Here is a 20,002-nt window from a genome sequence, read left to right as displayed (position 1 = left end):
TGGAGACTTGCTATGTGCGCAATTAGCTTGTCAACCATAGGATATTCCAGGTTCTTTGAGGAGTACATGTTTACTCTGCATCCGTTTGGGAAATGTACAGTCACAAAGAGAATATCATCCTCTATTATTTCAGACACCAATACCACACAACCCACATGTGCCCCGATCCAAATCATTAGGCTTCCTGATGGCCTTCCTTTCCCACAGGTCCTGGCATTAACACAATAAATAGCAAAGTTGGACTAGCTAATTTCATGAGTTTGCCACATTTCCTGAAAGACGCAAATATCAAAGGCATTAATGTATTTGACCCATTCAGGATCCATCAGTTTAGGGCCGAGCCCAGCAACATTCCAGGAAAGTATCCTAAGTGTTCTGGAACTCCCACCAGGAGAGCCAGATGGCACCAGTTCCCCAGAGGCATTCCTAATAGTTTCGCTCAATGGTTCGAATGGGTTAATTGGCTTGAAGGTGTTTATTATGCATGGGTCTATAGAGAAATGTTGGACAAAGCGGCTGCCTTTAGGGGAAGTTCGAGTGCCACATGGTCCCCTCCCGGGGAGGGTAGATCTTGCATCGCTCCGGGAACAAGGTCATTTTCTTTGAGTTGGAAGAACAATCATTTACCCAAACCGGAGTTACCACAATTGGGGCATTGGCATCTCACACCCTTTTGAGTCGCCTTACAAGGTGGGAAAGCTTGCAAACCACACCCAGTTCCTTCAAGTCAATCTACAAGATTAAATGGGTCAAACCTGTTGTGAACTGGAACATTGTATAAGGCTCCTTTCAATGTTTGATCTATGATAGTATACTTATGTGGAATGGCAGGTGGAATTCTAACAGCATGTGGCATTTGAAACAGGGGGACTAGTGAGGATTATAAAAATAACCCAAGGAGAGTAGTTACACCACAGTGTCATTCGAGTAGACAGATGTATTATTACATAACAGGTCATAGATAACTGCAGGGTCTCTGAAATGTATAATCACACAGTCTCCTGGTCGATCCTTGGCCCCTTTCCCAAGCCAACCCACACGTTGTGTAAACAGTATATTCTTAGCCATCGTGGTTGGACAATTCCAGTGTTTGCCCAGCCAGTTCAAGCACGTATTGCTCAATTCTCTCTGTGATTCTCTCCGCCCATTTCAAGCCGGGAACACCGGACATCACAATCATGTACAGGCAGGCCTCTGGGGGCAGATTAATAGTCACCAGATCATTGTTTTCATGTGGGTTACAGTTAACTATTCTACTTCCACTGGCATTTCTTGCAAATGTATCTCCTGAATTCAGATTATGATCGGCCGGTATTGTGCTTCCACCCGATATCCTCTGAGTTGCCTTCTTTCCTCCTGCCTTGTGTAGTACCTATATTGCGTTTGCAGGTCTGGGCAGGCTCGTTCGTAGAGATGCCACCCCCCACAAGTTGGTCAAGGACTGGGGGTGCTACTTCGGGCTGCATGGGTGTAAATTGCTAAGTGTAGTTACTTGGGATTCTAAGGCAGATATTTTGTCCAAAAGCAGGGCAAATTCTAGATGTATCATCCCCTTAAGTTGGTCCATTACTGTGCAAATAAACTCATCTAACCAGGCAGGTTTTGATGTGGCTAGCTTTTCTTCCCTCCTTACTAGAGTCGTTTTGGGTGCCAGAGTGGCTGTAGTAGTAAATCTGTCGGGCTGATGCCGTTTAGATAATGCCCGATTATGCCTGTTAGCAATTGGGAATACTTCCCTTAAGTTGTTCCCTTGTGATAGCGAGACATCAGGTGTAGGTCTGGTATGCATAGTGGGTAGTTTATTTACAGGACTAAAATCACTATCAGGAACAGTAAAGGCTACAGCCAGTCAGTCAGTCATCAAACTTTATTATCAGCCATAGGCCATAAAAGCAGTACAAAAATAAAACACACAACATTAGACTGGTCATAGCGTACAAAACGGAACAAACATTTGTATCATAAAACACTGTGGTTAAAAGCTGGATAATATCAATAAAATACCTTAAGGTTGGTTTTAAAAATTTTGATTAAATGATTAATCACAAGCCCTTATATTACTTAAATTGAAACACTAAATGCTGGGCGGGAAGACTGGGTTTATAAGTCTAGCCACTTGCCGACCCCTTCATTAATTGAAAGAATAGAACCACCTAGGCACTGTGAGCAATATCAAGTACCTTAAGCTTGGCCCTTCTGAGGCACCACATGGAAAATAAAAACCTAGAGGTCACGAATACCAGTAATGGGGAGGAATCAAATTTTAAGATGAAATACACTTCCTGGTAGTTCCTGATACCTAGGTTTTTACACAGCTGGATAATCCATCTGGCTCTTGCTTTGGCATGAAAGGGGCAGAAAAGTAAAACGTGTTGGTCAGATTCTACACTGGCATTACGACGTGGGCAGCCCTTGAATGGGAAATTTGCACCTGCCCACTTGTTCGTGAAATCCCTTACTGGTAGTGTTCCATGTCTGAATTGCACATAAAGTTCAAAACGATATGTGCACTTAACCTCCAAAACTCTTGAGCTTAACACCCCTATAGCGCTATTCTGAAATAGGTTGGCCAGATGGTAATCCTTGAGTGTTAATAGGAGGGATTTTTTTGAGATACAGGGACATGTCTGTTCGGGTGTAAGCCATAAATCAGTCCTTCCCAATGCGTGACATAGATGTTTAATGTGCATGAGCCAGGGGATCCTCCCTGTGCCTTGAGTAAGTAGGAAGTCCTTCAATTCCTCCCTGTAGTGAATGAGCTTGGGGGTGCTCCAAAGACGTCTCCAATAGAATAGGGGACAATTAGCAATTATATCCCTAATTGAGGTCAAACCTACGTCTAAGCGTAGTGGAAGCAGGGGGGTGCTCTGGGGAAGACGTAATAGACGTCTCAAAAAACCATTCTTGATCGCGTCCAGTGAGATAGCGTTGGCATGTCCCCAGAGCTCAACTCCATACAGCGCACCTCCCCTTGCTTGGGCCTTATATATTTCTAATGGAGGGCCTAGGATTTTTTGTGGGCAGTCATTGTGTACCTTCAAGATACCCCCTGAAACTTGTGCAAGTTTTACATTTGCTTTAGCCACATGGGACCGCCAATCCATACGATCATTCAGTGTAATCCCCAGAGAGTCGAATGTGGAAGTTTTTTCCAGGGCCAGACCGTTCATATCAGGATGGGGTCGATTTACTGTTCTTGCATGGTAAACCATATACTTGGTTTTGGAGAGATTTATCGCCAGGTTCCTTATTGAGCAGAAGTTGCAAAATGCTTCCAATGTTCGCTGAATGCCCATTGATGATTTGGAAAGAAGTAACGTATCGTCAGCGAACATTAGAGCTGGTACAAGACAATCTGCCAAGCGAGGAGAGTCTAAGTCCTTCACTCTTTGGAGATGATCAACCAGGCCATTGAGGAATGGTGAGAAGAGTGTGGGGGCCAATACGCACCCCTGCCTTACCCCCTTTTCGACTCTAAATGGTGCCGAAAGCTCCCCCATCTTTCCATAACGCAACCTTGCATAATTGCCTTTGTGCAGACGTTGTAGCATATGGCATAAGTAAGGAGGAATGCCCATTTTTTGCAATATGGCCCAGAGCTTATCTCTTTGTATGAGGTCAAACGCAGATCGAAGATCTACGAAGATCAAGTACAGGCTGCCTCCCCCCTTGATCACCACCTTCCAGTGGATTAATTGTAGTCTGAAAAGTTGGTCCGTGGTGGAAACCTTAGCCCGAAACCCCGCCTGAGGGGGGGTAAGAATCTCATGATCATCTAGCCATAACTGTAGCCTAGAGAGTAGTATTCGGGCAAACAGTTTTTGCAAGATGTCAATAAGGCTGATTGGGCGATAGTTCACCGGATCAAGGGGGGAGCCCTTTTTAAGGATGGGAATGATTTCTGCTCCTAGCCAGGTATGCGGAACCTCCATGCCCTGGAGGATGGCATTAAACATCACCCAAATGTATGGCTACAGCATTAGTTTGAGAGTTCAATTGGCTGGGAATAGTGGGGGCAATACAGGCATGACTTTTGGGGGCTTCAATGCCACCAAAGGAAAGCCTCCTCTCTGTAAGTTCGATTCCAGTGGCAATTACACCAGTTGCTCACTGGAGCATTTTATCAATAGTTGTTACTTTTGCAGATAGTTGATTTGCAAGCCCCCCTCTGGTACATTTGCATTTCCCCATTTGGTTCATTGTCCTCCTAGACCCTTTAAAAAGCAAAAAGTCAAATTTGAGTTACCCCCGCAGGTTTTAGTAAAAGGGCTAGGCAGATCAAGAGGCATGGCCCAGTCCAGCCCCATCCCGTGCAGCGAGAACCCCCCGCAGTTTATGTAAGTGCCTCCAGACGTGTGCAGGTGTGCTGCCGGCTTTCGGCCGCAGAAAATGCTGGGGCATGTGTCCTGGCCCTGTGCCCGCAACCAAAAGCGTCACAGATCAATTTTGTGATGTAGCCCAGGCTGCAGGAACACCTGCATACTACCATCAGTTCAATGCTGCTTGCGCCCAGGTGGTGCAGCGGTGAGTGGTCTCCAAAGCAAAGGAGAGATGGGAGAGGACACCCACTCGACCCCCGGCCTTAGTGCAGCCTCTCAGCCTGCAAGGGTGAGGGTCGTGAGGGCTACCCCCTACGTTGGGCGGCCGCATGACAACGCCAGTCCGGTGCAGTTGTTAGGCTGCAGCTCTCTTCTCCTCCGAGAGCATCCTAGCTCTCCTCGGCAGGCAGTCCTCACTGAGGGGGTGCTATCTGCATTCATTCCTCCCAGAGTCTGCTGTTACCTGCCGGTTGTTCGTTCGGCTGAATTTATATTTCAGCAACAGACTGACAAAAAGAACTAGGAACCCTCGACTGAATGGTGGCTCCCAGGAACTGTCGATCATCCCAACGGTATGCACCGTTCAGTTGGATCCCGGTAAAGTGCCTGCCTTGGCCATCATATCGTGGCTCGGGTGGGGCAGAAGGCAAAGGCACGTCAGCAGAGCGGGAGTTTTCCGACCGGCACACCAAGACCCAGGCGTCAGGCAGAGTCCATGCAGGCCACCCACAGCCACAGGGGAATACCTATGTTAGGCTAACCCATACTTTAGATTGCTAGATTTCAAGGCCAAATAGATCTCTTCCTCAGGCAGACAAAATGTGAATCATTTGGGAATTCGAAAATAGCCATAAAAATAAACTCTTTGTTTTGGCTGCAAAGCGCCATTATTTGTGAAAACCTCAGATTGCAAATGTATATGATTTAGCATTATAAATCTCAGTAGATTCACAAATTCAAAAAGAACCTTTTAAAGAAACATATAAAACAAATTCTTCATAGAACTGGTGCATGAGCATCAATGATACACAATGTCAGAAAATATGTACATATGTAATAGCCTTCCAATTAATGAAATGATGTGATGCATACACTGATTCTAAGAATGATAACAGCTCTGTTTTCTAATATACCTTTAATACCCTGTTCTATTATATTTCCTTTTCCATAAGTGTGATGAAGCCACAATGCAAATTAGTCATATATAGAAATGTTAAACGGGTATGATAATACAACATAGCAGAATATAAGAAGCAAAATAGTATCCCTTTTAGAAAGAAAACATTACAGAATTCAGTGTTTAAACAGACAGGAATTAAAAAAGTTAGCCTTAATTTACTAAATAAATTAGAGGCTCGGGCATTCCTTGATTGAAGAATTAATAGACTCCATTAGATAGGATTTTGATAATTGAATATTGTTTTATTAAATTGATATGACTTCAAAGAGTCTAACAATCCAAGATACATGAATTTAAGGAAGCTGGCCAAGCCCATCCAAGATGTAAGTATTTAAAAAATATTAGTTTTAAATTATTTAAGAATTTAAGCAAATGAGTTTTCAATAATGTAAGAAATTAAGAAGGATCAACTTTCAAGAAAAAAGAATCCAAAAAGTATAACCATAAAAAGCAAAGGGATTTAAGGAGACCAGAATTCCAAGACATTCGAATAAAACAGCACTGAGTTAAATAAGCAATGTTTCAAGATTCAAGATAATTTAAAGATGTTATTATTGAAAGAGGTTAAAGTACCCAGCTCTCTAAGACATCCTAAGAAGTTTTAAGACTTTATGAAATGTGGCCTTCCAAGATATTAACATTTAATTAGGTCAGTCTTGAAAGATAAGCAAACTCATGAGGGTCTACTTGTGAGACCATGCTTATTAGAAATGACAGCACCATGTTACACAATTTTTCAAGATATATTAAACTAAAAATTGCAATCTTCCGAGATATTTGAATTTTAATATGGGATGGTGTCTCTGGGTGTTCAAAGACAACCATTTTGATAATTATGCACACAAAAATACAGAGCTTTTTGATATTTTTTCACGAAACTGAGTGAAACCTTAAACATAAGAAATGTTGCAAGCATGCATAGATTAAAGATGTTAAGGGGAGTCAATCAGACAGAAATTGTGATGCTGTTGGGGCATCAGCAACTTTTGGCTCTTTATTAACAGATCTGCAATCTATATTCAGACAAGGCAAAGCTTTAAAATTTACTTTTTCTGTTACCCACCTCTGAGATTAATAATTTACAAATTAAAAAAGCCACCATCGTAATTTGAGCTATGTGTTAGTTAAACAATTCTTAATTGGAACCAACAATCTCTTTTAAGTGCTTCTAATTCGTTGCATAGTTAAACACAAAGTAATTCAATCACGTCTCCTCATTATTCTTAGTATGTAAAACAAACCATTGAATTAAACCTTACATTTTTCATGATGCCAACATTGCTGGTGTATTAAAGCATAAGTAAATGGATTGGCGGCTTGGAAGCTTAAAGCTATCCATATTTCATAAAACACTGAAATTAATTTGAAAAGTTAAGTTATAGGCTTGTTGGGACAATCTAGCATAAACTATATATGTGCCAGCAGTACAGCGTAATAAATATGCAGTCCTCAAAGATGTTTGAGACTAGGGCTTTTCCAAAACAATCAAGGCATCAACTCTTAAACCCTGGTTTAAGCTTCACCTAGAAGGAGACAAAATGTAATATTACAATGCTAACTGGCAAATTGTATAAATATATATATTTATCGCACAATCTAATTTGACAGAATGTGTATATATCAATGAAAGGAAATATACCACTTTAAAAAAGACAAGGTATAATTCTAATTTGAGGAATCCAATTGAATTTGCACTGTTTTAATTATTCCATGACCCTTTTAGATTGTCACATCAGGGGCATATGCTAATTTTCTTTGGCCAACAGTGGCATCATAAAAAAGTGTGAAACCAATTACCATTTTATCGTAAGCTCTAAATATAGAATGACGTTAAATCAATAATTGATCCAGCGTTCCAATGGCAGTGTCATCAAATAGTTAACAAGGAACAAACAATACTTTAGTTTGTCAGTGTTTTGTAGTGCATTATCAGTACAGACCGTGGATTAGGTTTACGTTGGAGATAGAGTTTCAATGTTAAATGGATTTTATGACCATGTCAGGGGTGGCAGGAGGGCATGGCAAGGATACTGGTGCAGTAGATTAGGTGGAAGGGCGGTGAACGTTATTTTCATATACTCTAGAACAAGGTGCAGAACTTTAAATGTAAGACAAGGTCAAACAATGGCTCAAGTTCCAACGGACTTGGTTATTTTAGTGGGATGAGGGAGGACTGTCACCAGAACACTTTGTATGCTTACGAGCTTGACCCACCTCATCTCTGTATGAAACATAGACTTTACAGCCTGACGACTGAAAAACAAAACAAAGATCTAAAATGCACAGTACAAAACACAATTTAAAAACATCACACATATTCCACAGGGTTGCAATTTTATCTGTGAGTTGCTTTTACTCCAAGGACAGTGTCCTCATTAGCTGTTGGGTAAATGGCCGAAGTAACTGAATCGGCTAAAAGTAGTCCTAATACACTCATCTTACAACTAACTGCCTCAAGTAGCAGGCATATGCTACACAAATTGTCAAGGAAATGTCAATGGCCAACTTTACAAGGGCAGGCTGCTGTGAGGTTTGGTATTTCTGTTTTTATCGTACAAAAATGCCTGGAGCAAACACAATGCTACTAGAATATCTGTAAAACTACTTTATAGGCATTGCTTTTTAAATAAATTATCAGATGTTCTATTGAAAACTTATTAGCATTTTCAAGGTTGGTGTGGCATCTAAAGGTACAAACAGAACAATGATGTGTCAAGACTTTCCCAAATATGTCCCCACGAAATAGTGGGAATTGCAATTCGGGTCTGCACCTACCAAATAGCTCATTTAATTCCAGGGTATACTGGCATCCAAGTTATTTAGTACTGTACATGTACTACAAGACTGAATGTGGTACTCACTTAAGTTTTCCTGCAGCTTTATTGCTCTCTCGTTGTAAATCCTTCACAATTTCTGAAAGTCCCTTGAATCACCATATGCATTTAATGCAGTCGGCAGATCCATATGTTACAGTGGGCTACTCCGCCATAATCTTTACTATATTCTAAATGCAAAGACGTTACAGACACCTGCAGATGTTGCTACGTACTGAGGCAGGATCAGGAGGTTTTCAATAAAATATTAACAATTAATTAAATTGTTTATTTGCAAGATAGAAGTATGACCAGATAAACTAGGTCTAATTTACATTCCATGCCACCATCAATGATCAGATAAACTGAAACATGGATTATATACTCGTTTACTTCTAGAGACTCCTTCAAAATAAGACTGATGTGCTGTAGGGGTGCCGTCCCTAAATTGGTGCAATACTGTAGTGCTGGCACGTGCGGTCCTTTGCTAGATTCTCTACTCTCATATGCAAATTGATGCAATGACCTTTTCCTGTGCATCACCGCCTCCCATTGCAACTCGGCGGCAGGGTGGTTTCGGCTGTTCTAGTTTGTGTTTGAAGCACCAGCGATGCTGTCCAGAATGGGGACATTTGTTTCCACATGGAAGATCACAGGAGGGCATTTCTGCAGACCCTTCCAGACACTAAGAAGCCCATTACGATGTCGGGCGGATTGCCTCCGCCAGGCTGGCGGTAGCCACCGCCGGCCTGGTGGAGGCAATCCGCCTGACACCGTTCCCCGAATTCCCCCCCGCCATATTACTATGGCGGGGGGACCGCGGCGGACGGAAAGACCGTCCGCCGCTTTACCGCCCAGGTCGCCTTAGTATCGGCTGTCAGTCATGCCTTTACGTGGCAGCAATGCCGCCAGGGAAAGGCCTGCGGTCTTCACTCTGGGGGCCCCCTGCGGGCCCCCAGAGTAAAGGAGGGGTGGGGACTGCACACGGGGGATACCTGTGGTACCCCCCCCACATTTGCATAAACAAAGTGGCAGGCACCGCGCGGTGCCTGCCGCTTTGTTTATGCAAATGTGCCCGCCACTGTGGCGGGCACATCCAAATGCCCCCCACGGGACCCCCGCCCTTATGGCGGGGGATCCCAATCCCCGCTAGGATGACCGACGGACAAAGTCCGCCCGTCATCCTAATGGACCCCTAAGCCACCTGACGCTGGTGATGTTGTATATTGCAGTGAGTTTTCGGGTGTTAAATTCTCTGGCTTTGCTTATGACTATGGCTGACCGCCAGCCCTTCCTATTTGCTCCAATAAAGGCCAGAGATAGATCATGACCACTAAAAGACACTTCAAAAAAAAGTTTAACTCAAACAGCCTAAAGAACAAGCATGACAAGAGCTTAGCAAAGATTGGTGAATCCTTAAAAAGTCTACCTTAGTAACCATCATAGAAATAGTAATCTAAGCCTTGAATGGCCTGCAAAATACTAAGCACAGTTAACACAGACAACAGACTCCCATAAACAAGCATTGAAATAAAAATGAAATAAAAATTACATGTAATGAGTTACAAAAAGTAGCAGAGCACATGAACTTTCAACGCACAAGAATCACAATCTAGTTGAGGGATTCAGCAGGAAGTTGTGAGATCTACAAAAAACACATGGAACAACGGTGGAAAATGAAGGGAAAGAAAAGCATTTGTCAAGGCATGGTGTAATGCATGGGTGACTGAAGCAATGATCGAGTTTCACTTTCAAAGGCACGGTGAATCTCTGCTGGCTTTACAATGCCCTCCGCCCTAACATGGAAATGCTCCTACAACACCTGCTCAAATTCCATTCATAAAACGGTGCTCGTGGCAGCCGACAAAATCCAGGCACAAAGCTGCAAACAAGTTCGCCGAAGGTCACACCATGTGCCAGTATATGTGTAATGTGCCTTAACAGAGCTGACATGTATCAGTCACTCAGACGCTGCAGAACCTCTATGAGCACCAGCGACTAATGTCTAAGACACAAATACACACAGTAGCAATCGGAAAGGTGGATTTTTTCTAATTACATCTGCTTTGCTGTATACTCAATATCAATCTACCCATCAAATGGCCACTAGCAAAAGGAATGTATACTGTGTATGTTTGTATGTTTGTCATGTTTATGAAAACCTAATAAAACTGATTTTAAAAAAAGACTATTTGCACCAGTGCAAACGCCAGGCAATCTTAAAGTATAGAGTCCTGCCTATGGTCCTGTTCTGGATGAGGAGGAAATAGTGTATTTTAGGGATTTGGCACCGGTCTCACGTGAAGGAGAGTTGAGCTGTACCAAGTAACGTTTCACATGATGCCACCTGCATGAAGGACTCATGGGCCTGTTTTTGGCGAACATAGTTTCAAAGAAAACATATGCACCATAGCATCAAAATAGGCTGTGCACTTACTTGCCATTGTTGAATATGACCGTGCAATTGGGCCAACAGTCGTGATTCACCAGGCACAGATTTGGGAAAATTGCGACACCGACGGCCTGCAGCCCCCTCTGGTCGCTCACTGTGAAGCCATTGCAGTTTATCTGCCAAACAAAACACAAACATTGAGAAAGTAAGGCCGACATGTAATACTGTAAGGGGGTAAATTTGATGTCAATTCAGTTTTGGGATGTAGTAATGCTCATCGCAAGAGGGACGTCCTGATGCACAAGGCCCTGATTCTCTAAGTTGGGAATTTGTTGCTTGAAGCATATGTCTGAATTCATTTTGATCTATAAAGAATTCAAGTAGTTCTCATCGCAAAAAATATAGCTATTCAGAATTACCACAATATTGTGTAACATTCCGAATGTAAAATTTCACACGAATATGCATTTGTAATGTAACTTTTTTTATCTCGACGAGGAAACAGTTTCCCCCCAGTAGAACCCCTTCCCTTGCACCCCCATTAAACATGGAGGTGTTCTCTCCCCAGTCACCCATTGAACACATACTTACGCCTTCAACTTGATGTGTTGCCACAGAGTCAAATTACTTGTGAATATCCACAAAGTAGCACATTTGTGGGTGTTCACCTGCTTTGCAAATGTGCACACAAAAAAAGGTCCCATCCTATCAAATACACTTTACACTCATAAAGTTAAATCAATGCTGATTCTCTGAAACAGGATTATAGGAAACTCTTCATGAATCAATCTTGGTGGCTAATAAAATGCAATTGGCAAGTGTCTTATAGTAGACTATAATATCACAAATAGCAAGTGTTTAAAAAAACACAGCACCTCATGTCAAAAATACTTTGGAATGGATAGATACAGGCAGTCAAGCAATGTGTTTCGGCGTATGTGAATCCTGTTGATAATGACCATGGCATGTAGGCCTTCATCTTGATAGTTATAAATATAAAGTGTGAATAGCACACCCTTTGTTCACGTTTAGCAGGAGGATCAAAGTGGGCAGCTGCTCTGGTGACTTACCACTCCGAACACGTTCGAGATGTACTGCACGCCAAACATGCTGCTCTCAGGCGGCCAGTAGTTAAGAAAGGCCTGGACATCGGCCTCGAGGTCTTTCCTCTGTTCCTCTCCCAGGCTTTCCACGTGATTCTGCAGGTCGTCTACGGCGACAATGCATCCCTCAGAGAGACCAGTGCCTTCTTTCTCTACCCTCCACAAGATCCGGGCTGCGAGTCTGTGAATACAAAAGCATGTGTGAACATAAGGACATGTAGTAGCACAAGCACACACTGCTGTGTTATGTTATCTTAAGTGCGTTTGGCTAGCGGCTCTGATGTGAAGGGAGACGATGTTCCACGCATTAGGAGCGAGGTGCCAGAAAGCTCGACCGCCGCCTCTAGTTCTGCAGATGCAGGGGGGGGGGGCTAGCAGGAGGCTGACCAACGCAAAAAGAATAATTGATGGACAGAATGCAGAACAATGTCATACATTCACCCCAGAACAGAGATCTGGGCCTTTTTAGCTCACCATGCCATTCCAGTTTGGACCCAGCCATGTGCAAATCAGTCTTGACCCCACAGGAGGCTGGTCAGCAGGGGATTCTGGACACCGTGTCAAGGCTGATGTGGCTGTTTAGGTATGTGGGGCTAAGACTGTGTAGCGCCTTGTATGTGTAAGTGAAAAGTTTGAAGAAAGAGTGCCTGAGAGCTAGGAGCCAGTGGAGTTTTTTTTAGGTGGTTGTGATGTGAGTGCGGAGGGTGGGAACAGTTGGAGCATAAGTCTAGCTGCTGCGTTCTGGATGACCTCAAGACATTTGGTGAGGTACGTGGAGACGCTCATGTAAACAGCATTGCCGTAGTGTAGTGTGCTGGTTATCAGGGCCTGTGTGACTGTTCTCCGGGTGTTGAGTGGGAGCCACTTGAAGATCTTTCTGAGGAGTTTGAGGGTCTGGAAGCAGGGTTGACTTGGTTGCTCACACAGATGTGTGTGTCCACTGCTCTGCCAAGGTTTCTGGCTTGATTGGCAGGGCTGGGTGCTTGTCTAAGTGCATCTGGCCACCAGCCGGAGTCCAAAGAATGCTGTCTTTTCTGAAAAGTGCCACTTCTGGTTTGTCGAAGTTGAGCTTGAAGCAGATGATCTTCATCCAGCTGACAACTAGGGACATGCAGGTGGCAAATATGGTTGCGTGTTGGGCATGTCATTGGAGAGGCATGTATAAGGGATGATGTTAATTCAGTGGGCTCTGATGATGCCCACGAGCAGAGCCAAGTATATGTTGAGGAGTGTAGGGCTGAACGAAGATGGAACTCCACAGATCAAGATGTTGGCAGTCGAGGTGTAAGACGCCAGGCTGACCCACTATGATCATTCTGTGAAGAAGGAGCAGATCTACTTGGAGAGCAGGTTTTATTATTTCAGAGTCTAGGAGGCGTTGGATGAGGATAGTGTGTCAGACGGTTTAAAAATGGCAGAAAGATTGAGCATGATGAGTGCCGTTGTCTCCTCTCTCCATGATCATGCGATTATTGTCAGTGACAGTAATGAGGGCAGTTTCAGTACTGTGGTTGGTTCTGAAGCCTGATTGAGAGGAGTCGAGGAGATGGATGTCCTTGAGATGGTGCGAAAGTTGTATGTTGGGAAGCAGAGAGATGGTCGGTAGTTAACCAGTATCTTTAGGCCTGCCAAGGGTTTGTTCAGGAGTGGAAGAATTGTGGCATGCTTCCAGGTGTCTGGGAAGGTGGCAGAGGTAAGAGAGATGTTGTTGATCGAAGTGAACATAGAGCAGAAGGGGTTGAGTCCTCTGGTGAAGAAGTGTAGGCATGGGACTCAAGGGGCTTCTTAGTGGATGGATCTCATGTTTGACACTATTTGTATCACACAGATGAGGGGCCAGCAAGTCAGAGCGATTCCTGGGTGGATTTTCCCATTGGGTTAGAGGGCGAATGGTTCCAGTTGGCTGGCAAAATTGTTGTAGATATTGCTTATTTCGTTGTGGAAAAAGAGAGAGGGGAGAGCTTGTGTCAAAGGTCCTGAGAGGGGGTGATGGTGGTGGAGCTGGCAGCAGTCGTGATGAACTCTTTCACCACTGCAAGGATTTCTTTGGCATTGTTGGTGCTGCTCATGATTTGGGTAGTCAGAGTTGAGAGCATGGCGTCTTTGATTTGGTGATGCTAGGACTAATGGCTGATTTGAAGGTTCTTCTATCATTGTCGTCTTATGTGGATCCCCGGGGGCATTCCAGTTGCTTGCAGTGACACTAGGAAAGTGTGAGATCTTCCGTATCCCAGCTTGGTTGTGGTCTTGGGGTTGGTGGCGGTTTCAAGTGGGGCCAGGGAATCCGAACAGGAGGTGATACAGGCACTGAATCCAGTGACGGAATGTGTAAGGTTGCCTCGGAGTTGCAGGCGATCGGTTTGGAGTTCAGACATTGCGGCTTCTTCTGAGAATCTGTACCAGTTTCTTCAAGTGGCCTTGGATGGTGTGGTTCCGCATTGGTGTGGGATGTGTAGGGTGAAGCTGACCAGGGAGTGGTCCTTCGTGGGGACAGGGTGAGTGGTCCATTGTGATGTTGTCGAAGTTTGTGACAATGGGGTTGAGAAGATGTTCTGCGGTGTGGGTGGGGCTCTTCACATGTTGGGTGAGTCTGAGAGAATTCAGGTCGTCTAGGAGATTGTTGGTATTTGTATATGTGAGATCTTCCGGGTGGAAGTTGAGTACCTAGGAGGACATTCGTTTGGTGATAGCATTTCCAGAATTGATTTATGGTCCTGGTGGTCAGCAGGGGAGGACTCCGCCCACATTAGTGTTGCAGGAGATGTGAAGTTTAAAGGCCGGGTGTTCTAGATGACTGTTGGATTTTGCAGAGAAGGTGAGGCAGCTGATGTTTTCTTTGTGGATGATGGCTAGTCCTCCCGTAGGTTTGCTGGTTCTGTCTTGCCTTGTTATCTTGTAGTGGGGGGCTAGCCATGGCGATGTCGGGGGCCAACATCGGGGTGAGCCAGGTTTTGTCATGAGGAGGAGCAAGACCGGAGGACCTTTTTCAGATGGAAAAATGCAAGGTATTTACCAGAACATGCAGATTTTGGTGTGGTAAGCACCTAAATCCACAAGCTATTTTCCCCAAAAACTCGTATTCGGGTAGTATTTATCACATCTGGTGAATTCCAACTCCAATTTTATCAGGTGTAATAATTATCACAACAGACATAGACTGACTGCTCCTGAAACCAGGAGGTGGATGTAGTGAGTAAGAAATGCTTCACAGTTTTAGGACCAAGGCCCTCACCCATCTAATAGGTGTTATGCTTCATCCTCGGGCCCCTCCTGGCACCAGCCTTAAAGGTCTAGGTGAAACCTACTACCCACTATGATGGTGGAGAGTTTAAAAGACCTTTTTTTTTTATTAATGAGATATGAATGCATGTCCACCTACCAAAAAGTGCTTTGGGAGGGAGTGGAAAGTGAAGGTGGAAAAAACAATGTGTGCTACGTATTGAATACGTATTGGACGTATTGGGTTTTATTTTGTCTCCCAGAGATAGGGTTAAAAGTTAAGTGGGGATAATTCTACTCCCTTGGGATGATCGACATGTTTCTGCCTAAATGTACCCTAATATGAAATGTCAGTGACATTCAACAGGACGGGTCGTCCTCTCTGCTTGAAAGTGTTAAAAATCAACAGTAAATACAACCTGCATCTGAATGAAGTTAAATTATGTCAGGTAATTTTTTTGAATTGGCCTTCTGTAACACATCATTAAAACTATTTGTTCCATCAAACAATGATTGTTATCTAAATGTCTTGAAAGATATTTCCTTTCCAAATGCCACTACAAATGTCAGACCAATTTCTATTGACTTACATGTTATATATTAGTTATAATAAATTAGAAATCACCACTGCACATCAGTTTTTTTTATAGTTTGTCTCCGAAACCTTCAATGCAATGTTTTTGTTCGCTTTCAAAACCCTTCCACAAAACAATTACTTATTGACTGTGAGACAATATTAGTAGTTACTTTCATTGGTAGTTCCATTTAGTAGTTTTATATATCTAGGCATTCAGGTCATTGCTGAACTATTTCTTCAAATAAAGCATTGGGGAAATGAGAGAAGCGCAGGGGCAATCCAGTTTCTTAGATGTCCAAATATCGAATACAAAAATATCGACCTGCCACCAGATAGACTGCAGGATATCGAGCTGCACAATATTGTCACGGTAAGCACACACAGGGCAGTGTAGCTTTGCATTTGTAACTCTACTTACCTTGAAAATGTTGTGTAGGTTGACATGTGCAATCGATCTTGTTGCAGGTCGAAATTTAAAAACAACATTATGTTAGGGGACCGGGGAAGGGACAAGTCGGACCACTGCTAGGATAGAGTAAGAGTACAGGGTTCCTAGGGCAGGCGTAGACTACTTACCTTTGTCTGGGAGGAGGGAAAACGGACTAAAAAGGGGAATGTTACAAGTTGTAAAACAAAAAGTAAATCCATTAAACATATATTGAAGGCCAAAAAAAACAATACCACACCTCCTGTGAACATGGCCTGTAATTGGTTAAATCCTCAGAAGAGATGACAGCCTCCTGCCTCCTATAGAAGTCTTTCTAGGGGGCCATTTGCTTCATTATGGGGACTGTTATTAATGTCCTGTGGGAATTTGGGGAAAACATAAGCCGGGCCATAAAAATATTGGCAGGGTGGGGCGAGAGGCAGAGCTATTCAAAGCCATGCTTGGGACTACTTTTCAATACTTATTACCTTACAATAGTGTGTTGTCCTAACAATGGCCAACTAACCCAAAAGCATATTGATGGAGTGCATTTGACTTCACGGTGAATCTCATTACATGAGCACCATAATTAGCAAGAAAAATATGTGTGGGAAGCTGTGTTGGAGAATGAGGAATTACATGAGGATTTAGAACAGGGTTTACCGATTCCGCCAGTAATTGGTCAATCTTCTCCATCAAGCATTATCAAAAGACAGCTCACGCTCACTCACTTGCCTGGAGGTTTTTGTGGTTTTGTCAGTAAAGATTTGCTGATTTATCAGATTTCTTTACATTTCGGATCTCAGATTTTAAAGGATTTGAATAACCTCTGTCGCAACATTTTTGTTTTCTAGTGTCATTTTATTGTATTACACTCTAGATATAAAGTACCCCCGGTGAGGTGTTTAAGTGTCTTCTGTAGACGACCAGCATACTTCCCCGTGGTGCCACGACGTACTCCCTCATGCTACTTGCATGTGTTGCAGTTAGTCATATATCATGCAACACTGCTGAAACTGGTTTGCCCATTAGCTGCATGCAGTTCCAATTCTAGAGGAAAATGAGTTGTTAATTGTTGCGGATGCAAATGTTTCAGTTATGTTCAACAAATATGTTGGTGTAGAATGTGTATTGTACAATGGTTTAAACTTCCTAGTGCAAAAGACAGAAAAGTTGTTAACTATCAAAAAGCCATCTTAATATTTTCCATCTAAGCTGCTGAGTAGGGTGGTGAATTTTCCCAAAAAGCATGGAGAAATTAAATTATTATTCACAGTTCCAGTGGCAGCATCCTACTTCAGTCTTAAAATATCTCTTTCAGTTATTCTGGGTGCCAGGATGCCTGGAGCAGTATGTATTGACACTGGGTTTGGCCTGCGTAGAGGATTGGGAGCTGGAGAAGAATGCTTGCACTTGGCAGTCATCCATTGACACTAAAGTATGCGGTATGTGCATTTTCAAGAGATCTGCAGACCAGAGGACAGGTTTTCATTGTTTCTCCAAATAGTTTGCCTTTAAATTCCTTTGTTGTGGCGTATCTACTGGAAATAGTGTCATAGGGACCATAATAATTAAAAAACATTTTTAGGACTAACCCAGAAATAAAGAATTATATGGGTCTCTTCTGTGGTTGCCACCTTTCCAAGAGAAAAATATTGCAATTTCTTCTTGTTTTAAGAGTCTGCAGAGGCCGGACATGATACTAATTAGGACTTTAAACAAAATGGAATGTATTAATTTGTAACATTACTTTCTGTCTTTGTTTACTTAAATTATTAATCAGGGATCGTTGATGCAGCCCTAGAGCACATTTAAAAATGCTTGCAATTTATATTTGCTGCTTGAAGTAGGTACAGATAAGGGGTAAAAATATCGACTTTCTATGTAGTCTTCAGTTTAAAAGACACACACAGTTTTCTTCCAATGGTATTGCTGGTGTGTTCAGCCCACTTACAAAGTCACTGTGTGTGCATTTAAACAAGCATTGGAATAACCAACCGGTTTCACTGCTGAGACCTATTGCTTTGCCATTGCTTGTTGTGGTGTAAAACCATCCAGGAGTTCTTTAAATATGGGCAAATCAACCAGTTATAGATATCTGACAATTTGATTTCTGGGTCATATTTGAAATTGAAATCTATCCTTTCAATTAGTCTAGAAAACCCAAAAAAACAGGATACTTATTGCAATTGACAGCACATGCTGAGTTAAAAAGAAAAAGCACCACAATATGTAATAGGTAGTATCGACGTAACCCCACGTTTGCAAATTGTTGATCGGTGGTGGCTCCTCCACTATGGTGGAGGAGCTTTGCCCCCCCCAGTATTATTAAAATTTTATTTTTCCTCTGTATGGAGTCAAGTCTTTGGGGGCGGGTCCATGCCATGACAAGCATGGAAGGGGAGAAGTGGGCAGCACTGCAGTCAGTACGCATGCTGGTTTAGTCTGCTGTCTTAGGACAGCCAAACCACCATGCGCATTGACATCTCCCCAACCCGAGCTGCATTGCCGGGTGGAGAGAACAGCAGGCGTAGGCTCCTAGTCCCCTTTGGAGAGGAAAACACGCCTGCTTGGGATAATCCCAGTGCTTCTCCCATGCTGGCCAGCATAATAGAAGCACTGGGATTGGCCGTGGGGAGTCTGGGAGCCTCCGCACGTACACAGCAGGAAGGAGAAGAGCAGCAGGTTGGTGATTGGTGAGTGCCAGGTAAGTTATTTTCTTTTTTAAAATTTATTTTGCTGTTCGTTCGCGCCCCCACCCCATACCCCGCCCTCACCCCACTACTCTGCCGCGAAACCAGCCGCTACTGCCTAAGATTCATGAAATTGTCCCCAGCCTGTTCCTGGACTAGTAAGCAGCACCCTCCAGGACAGCTAATCTTGCACCTTGCCTTTTGCCTGAGTTGGACCGAGGGCCAAGGAGAAAACTGTGTGCTATGTGTATCTCTTTGCAAGTCTAACCTTGAATGAAATCTGAATAATTGATAAGTGGTAAATCCAGCATGTCTCACCTTGATAGCTGTCCGGTCAATCTGCACACACTGAAATGGAAGGGGCATCTATCATGTCAGGAGGCCAAAATGCTTTGCAAGCGTGCGCCATCTCAAAACCAATAAGGGTAAAATGTAAAAGAAATACCATCCACTGCTAGAAAATGCAAAGAAAGCTGTGCTGGAGCATACCCTTCCTCTGATGAGTGGAGTCAGTAAACTACAAAAACGATGTGTGATCGACACTCCCCCAAAGTCTGCAAGAGCATGGCCTTCCTGAACACAGTGAAATATGCACAGGCATCTATTTTGAAATGTTATGAATAATGCAGTAGACCTCTTGTATTTATTGTGAAAAGCATATGTTAAAGTCAATAAGCATTTAAGCGTGGATTGTTATTACTCTATGGTAAAGCCTACAGATATGTATTTTCGTTACAAGGCGATCTCACAGATTACCACAATAGACGAGGGTTTTGATGTTTGTTACCCCTTATGACAAGCCATGGATATTGAAGGTTTGCCCTGTGCGAATATGTTAAAGAAAATAGGCTTTTAAGAACGGATTGCTATTATACTGTGCTAAAGTCTGTAGGCAGGTATTTTGTTACATGCAATCTCACAGCCTGCCATATTGGGCAAGGGATTCAGTGCTGGTGATCCATCCAAACAACCCGTGGAGATAGAAGAAATGCACTACAATAATCTTTGTGCGGTTCTCTTGGGAAAGATGGTTTTTTGCTTTTGACAACTGTAATTTTACATGCATTTTTACTTTTATGACTGTATGTCTGATGACTGCCTTGTGGAAAGTTATGCTCAAAACAGTATGCTTGAATTGGTTATGGCAACACGTCAATGATGAAGGCTATAGGCCTGATTACTTATTGTAGAAAGGCACGATAACTGCAATAGGCCTGCCACATTGATTGTGAAAAGCATATTTTAAAGTCAATGTGCCTTTGAGGGTCAATTGCTATTT

The 20,002-nt window shown here is 43.1% G+C and overlaps 1 protein-coding gene across 2 annotated transcripts in view; it reads right to left on the bottom strand.

Moving 5' to 3' along the window:
• The window catches only part of SMYD1 (SET and MYND domain containing 1), a 111,545-nt gene that overhangs the window by 68,098 nt on the left and 23,445 nt on the right, over window positions 1-20,002 (bottom strand). The window contains exons 3-5 of one of the 2 annotated variants that reach the window (XM_078678683.1): window positions 11,775-11,988; window positions 10,750-10,880; window positions 7,714-7,752 (exon numbers count right to left, since the gene is read on the bottom strand). In XM_078678683.1, the coding sequence (XP_078534809.1) occupies window positions 7,714-7,752; window positions 10,750-10,880; window positions 11,775-11,988 (384 nt within the window). The remainder of the gene's footprint in view (window positions 1-7,713; window positions 7,753-10,749; window positions 10,881-11,774; window positions 11,989-20,002) is intronic. The other variant, XM_078678684.1, reaches the window with a different exon arrangement.

This window comes from Lissotriton helveticus, chromosome 2_2 (genome assembly GCF_964261635.1).
Source record: "Lissotriton helveticus chromosome 2_2, aLisHel1.1, whole genome shotgun sequence".
NCBI lineage: Eukaryota > Metazoa > Chordata > Amphibia > Caudata > Salamandridae > Lissotriton > Lissotriton helveticus.
This window is presented reverse-complemented; position numbering and strand designations above follow the sequence as displayed.